Source organism: Daphnia pulicaria, chromosome 7 (assembly GCF_021234035.1).
Source record: "Daphnia pulicaria isolate SC F1-1A chromosome 7, SC_F0-13Bv2, whole genome shotgun sequence".
Lineage (NCBI taxonomy): Eukaryota > Metazoa > Arthropoda > Branchiopoda > Diplostraca > Daphniidae > Daphnia > Daphnia pulicaria.
The window spans coordinates 11144005-11148385 of record NC_060919.1 but is presented as its reverse complement, the minus strand read 5'-3'; the positions used below and the strand labels follow the sequence as shown (position 1 = coordinate 11148385).

At 35.4% G+C, this 4381-nt stretch overlaps 1 protein-coding gene and 1 long non-coding RNA gene across 4 annotated transcripts; one reads left to right on the top strand and one right to left on the bottom strand.

The window, feature by feature from the left end:
* Positions 1 to 996: 996 nt before the first annotated feature.
* On the bottom strand, positions 997 to 2697 carry LOC124348341. Of its 2 annotated transcripts, XM_046798523.1 has the most exons (6): positions 2425 to 2697; positions 2036 to 2360; positions 1914 to 1982; positions 1717 to 1839; positions 1276 to 1650; positions 997 to 1221 (listed from the first exon to the last, which is right to left on the bottom strand). In XM_046798523.1, exons 1-6 carry the CDS (start codon positions 2611 to 2613, stop codon positions 1061 to 1063), a joined length of 1242 nt encoding a protein of 413 aa, XP_046654479.1. In that variant the 5' UTR covers positions 2614 to 2697; the 3' UTR covers positions 997 to 1060. The 2 variants fall into 2 exon arrangements, with proteins under 2 accessions (XP_046654479.1, XP_046654478.1); XM_046798522.1 differs by having other exon boundaries at positions 998 to 1650.
* A 235-nt stretch (positions 2698 to 2932) lies between these two features.
* LOC124348407 lies at positions 2933 to 3818 on the top strand. 2 transcript variants are annotated; one of them, XR_006919966.1, is made up of 5 exons: positions 2933 to 3050; positions 3133 to 3187; positions 3253 to 3320; positions 3382 to 3520; positions 3588 to 3818. It is a non-coding gene; the product is annotated as an uncharacterized LOC124348407 (long non-coding RNA). The 2 variants fall into 2 exon arrangements; XR_006919967.1 differs by having other exon boundaries at positions 2947 to 3050; positions 3111 to 3187.
* The last annotated feature ends 563 nt before the right edge of the window (positions 3819 to 4381 follow it).

The following is a 4381-nucleotide window of genomic DNA, read 5'->3' as shown; positions in this document are numbered from 1 at the left end:
ACGTTTTCTTGTACAATGCCGCTGCCGCCCCCTTCGTCTTCCACACCTGTCCTCTTTCCCGGTTGCCGCATATTTCATTTTGAAGACAGCAATCTGGTCCGCAACAGTGTTCGATCGGCCCTTTTGTCGCGTTGCCTTAAAAAAGGTTTTTCAAGTGTAGTATATAGAATTTTCATGTTTGCCGTTGGTTCTAGGGCTCATCGGTCTTTCTCAAAAAGAGGTTCAGCAGTAGAAAAAAAAAATTTTAGGGGGGGGGGGCAGCACGATTTCAAATTTCGTTTTCGATGGCTGAAATTGTTCCAAATGAGGTCAATCATAAAATTTCAAGTACAAAAAACGATTGCCAGTCCTCCTCCGGAGATTCCTAAAAAAATAAAAAAAGTGTTGGTACTCCCAACATGTCCTCTCCGACTTAAGACAAGCCTTTGTCCGAATCTTTTCATGTAACAGACAAAGACATGTCTTAAGTTTTCCTTATTTTTATTACATTGCCTCCTTATATTTGTGATACATTAATTTTATCCCTTTTCAATTCACAGCATAAACGTCCAAACGTCTATATTCCCTTTCATAATTTTCTTAAAAAAATTCTGTTTTAATGGTATGGGTGACATAAAAAATTTCAGACAAAGACATGTCTTAAGTTTTCCTTATTTTTATTACATTGCCTCCTTATATTTGTTATACATTTATTTTATCCCTTTTCAATTCACAGCATAAACGTCCAAACGTTTATATTCCCTTTCATAATTTTCTAAAAAAATTTCGGTTTTAATGGTATGGTTTGACATTAAAAAATTTCAGACAAAGACATGTCTTAAGTTTTCCTTATTTTTATTACATTGCCTCCTTCTCAAGCACATCTAAAGATAAAATTAAAAATATTTGTACTTAAGACATAGCTAGTCACAAACTGAAAAAAAAACTTTAAGGGATAGCTCCATAAAACATATTAAAGAAACGAAACTGTTGGGATTTGTTTTCATTGAATATGTACTATTTTTATGTGAAATAAAATTGAATACGACTAGAATCATTTTCATTTGTTCAGCTGTATTCCTTAATCGCTGCTAGAATACACGTCAGAAGTTTTAAGTTTGTTCTTTTTTGTTATAGGAGAAATTTGAGAACTAGCTTTGTCTTCAGTTTTTGTTCCGGTTCTTCTACCTTTGCCTCTGGATGATGGTGGCAATTTTTCAGTTTTTGTTCCGGTTCTTCTACCTTTGCCTGTGGATGATGGTGGCAATTTATCAGTTTTTGTTCCGGTTCTTGTACCTTTGCCTGTGGCAAGGCATGGTGGCAATTTTTCAACAATCACTTGACATTCCATTGACAATTTTTTGTCAATGGATGGTGATGCAGGTTTCAATGTAAAATACCCAGATGATTCGTTGTCATCTGAAAGGACAAGCTGAAAATTTGTCGTCACTGGAGGTGATGATGAAGTAGGTGTGGCCATGAGAGGAAAGGGATGATTGGATGGGGTAGGAGACATTGACGGAGAACGAGCAGGAGGGGATCCTGGACGCTGTTCTAAGAAGTCTTCCACTCTTGCCTCTCCATTTCCTGTCCCTTTTATTTCACCTTTTTTCTTTCCCTTTCCTTTTCTTTCTCGAGACAACCTTTTTTTTTCCTTCTTCCTCTTGTTTTCTATTGAATTAAAACCAAACATTAGTTTCGGTATCATCCTCGGCGAGAGAAAAAAAATTTGAATACTTTTATCAACATCGCTTTCGTCTGATCGCCCGCCATCCTCTCCTAGATTACAGTCTTCTTCTGTGTCACTTGTAGGGTTCTTTTTATTCAAAACTTTGTCCGTTTTTCCCTTTCTCATATTTCCTAAACAAAATGGTTGAAATATTTAGTGTTAGAACCGATGACAGAATCAAAAGAAATAAATAATTGTCATGTACCTATTTTGTTCTTTTTACTTTTTCTTGAGAGCCACACTTCCTCTTTTTGACAAAGTTTGATCCTTTTTCCTGTTAAAAATAAATGTCAAATAGAGGAAGTACATTTAATTTTATAGATGTACCTTGAACCTTGTCCCAGTGACGTTCCCATAAATGTTGAGTGAGCGTACCATCTTCCTCTTTGCAGTAGTCAATACCACCTCCGCTTGCCAAAATAAATTTGGTGTGCTGTGTTCCATTAGGAAGTCTGGCCAAAAGGAGCATTGAAGCATTGTACTTTGTTGCTGCTTCGGTTATCTTGCTATTAATGCTCTCAATCAAGTGGGATTTAGCTCTGTCCATGTTATTTTGTTCCCTCTCCGTTAGACCATTCCAGTAGTTTTGGTACTCTAGAACATCCCATGGCTCGTTCCTGGTTTCCTTCTCCTTGGCACCTTTGAAAACTTCCTGCGACAGAAAAATGTGTTAAGAAGGTTGTGTAAAACCCTAATATTATTGACTTTAGACTTACTTTGAAAGCTGTTAATCTCTTTTTAGTTTCTTCCTTTTTTTTCTTAATTGTTCTTCCTAGCAAATTTTTAAGTTTCTGAATCTCTTTCTTCCTTTGTGCCTTGGCTTTTTTCAATCTTTTGCCTGCAACGTCATTTTCTACGCTCTCATTGAAATCAGAATTAAAATCAGATTCAGAAGACATTTTCATCAAAGTATCAGTTTGTGGTCGTATAAATGAAATCGTATAAATGAAATATCGTATCTGGTATGTCTGGTATCGTATCAGTTGAAAAGCAAAATGTGACGGAACAGCGAATGATCAACAGCTGAGTTAGCTGACACCTGGTGGCATTTTAACGCAGTTGCAAATCACAATAAAAAATTTGATAATATTGATTTATTTTAGTATTTCAAAATAATTATCCTTATTCTACGTTATTTTTAGAATTTAAAGTCAATATTTATAAAGTTTTTCCCCTCTTTTTTATATTCGCCAAGAATAACGGCAACACCTTCCCTACCCATAACCCTACATGGCCTATTGGCCGACTGGCCTTGTCAGTGTGAAGTGTTTCCCTTTATTACTCTATTTCAAAGCTAGTGAGATTTCATTGTGAACCATATTTTGGTGCCACAATCATAAAGGTGAGGTTTTGGTCTGCTTCTTTTCAAATATTTCACCCTTTTACTGTTATGATTTTATAGATTCTCTTTTCTCTGTTAACAGATTCAGGATATAGCCACCTCAATTTTTCTGTTTCCTCTTTCAGCCCACAAATCAGGTAAAAAAAGATATATTTCAATTTACCTAAAGTTATTACAAAAAATTGTTTCATTTCACTCTTAGGTTGTACTTTACTGGCCAATACTTGCATCTGGATAGATGTAGGATTGTTCTGATCATCTCTATTTGAGGTTGTGTGTCCCGTTGACATGTGTTTTAAGTTGCAATACTCTTACCTATTTTATGATACAGGGTTTTGGCTGAAAAACATCAGGTGCTTGCGGTGAAATGTTGATGCGAGGAAAATGCAAAACTCACCTTTATCTGGGCACCTCTGATAGTTCCCGTACTTTAACAGTATCTGCAAGAAGCTTTCTAAAACATCTTGATGGTAATAAAGTATTTTTGAGCATTGAATTAATTAATCCATTTAACATAAACTTGTGTTTTACTTATAGACAGTCTATAGTATTTGGTGATAGCAGCATATAGGACTGCGAAGCAGCAGTCCTGATCATTGTCAGTTTAAAAGAGGACTTAACAAGACGGACGAGAAAACCGACATCATTTCATATATATCGTACCTTATGTGCATTTAACCGCCTGTCTGTCTGTTTCCACTGGCTGTGAACAAATGCCGAAATTCAATAAATGTTGTGTGGGTCACTACTCTCATTAATTTCACGGAACATTTTTCGTATACTGGATTTTTTTCTAATTCATTGGTAGCAGCCGAATGAAGCTGGAGATGGGCTACAATAAATAGTCAAGAGCCACTAAAATTGGGGTGTACTAAAACCGGTTCAAATATTAGAACTTTGGGTTTTCCATTGGAATCGAAAACGGTTCTATTAGTACTGAAAATAAGTGTAAGTTTAACGGGTCTAGTATTTTTAATTGCATTAGTGCTGCTGTGACTTTACGATGCGAAAGTTTCAATTGCAGTTTGAATTTTTAACGACTCCAGGGAGAGCGAGTGCCATCCTTTATTATGAGAAGAAAATAAAACGAAAACGCAGATTACAAAGAATGTAATCAATGAACTTTCTTTGGAAGGACTATGATATAACTTTTCACTTTTCAGAACAGTTTTAAAGTTAAGATGAATTTAATAAAAATCCAGATACAAAATGAATAATTGAGGAAAACCACCGTAGAGCCACTTCTAGGGACTATATTAGCACATAATACGAATTAAATTAATACAAATCTTATAAAATCGCTGATGATGAGTTTAAATAAAAAGAAAAGA

Bases quoted from the DNA above. Each gene is read 5' to 3' on its own strand.
- LOC124348341 (XM_046798522.1), bottom strand. From the start codon at position 2,613: ATGAAAATGTCTTCTGAATCTGATTTTAATTCTGATTTCAATGAGAGC. The intron at 2,361-2,424 runs GTAAGTCTAAAG...TTTCTGTCGCAG, and splicing joins AGAGATTAACAGCTTTCAAA to GAAGTTTTCAAAGGTGCCAA. The intron at 1,840-1,913 runs GTACATGACAAT...CATTTTGTTTAG, and splicing joins AAGTAAAAAGAACAAAATAG to GAAATATGAGAAAGGGAAAA.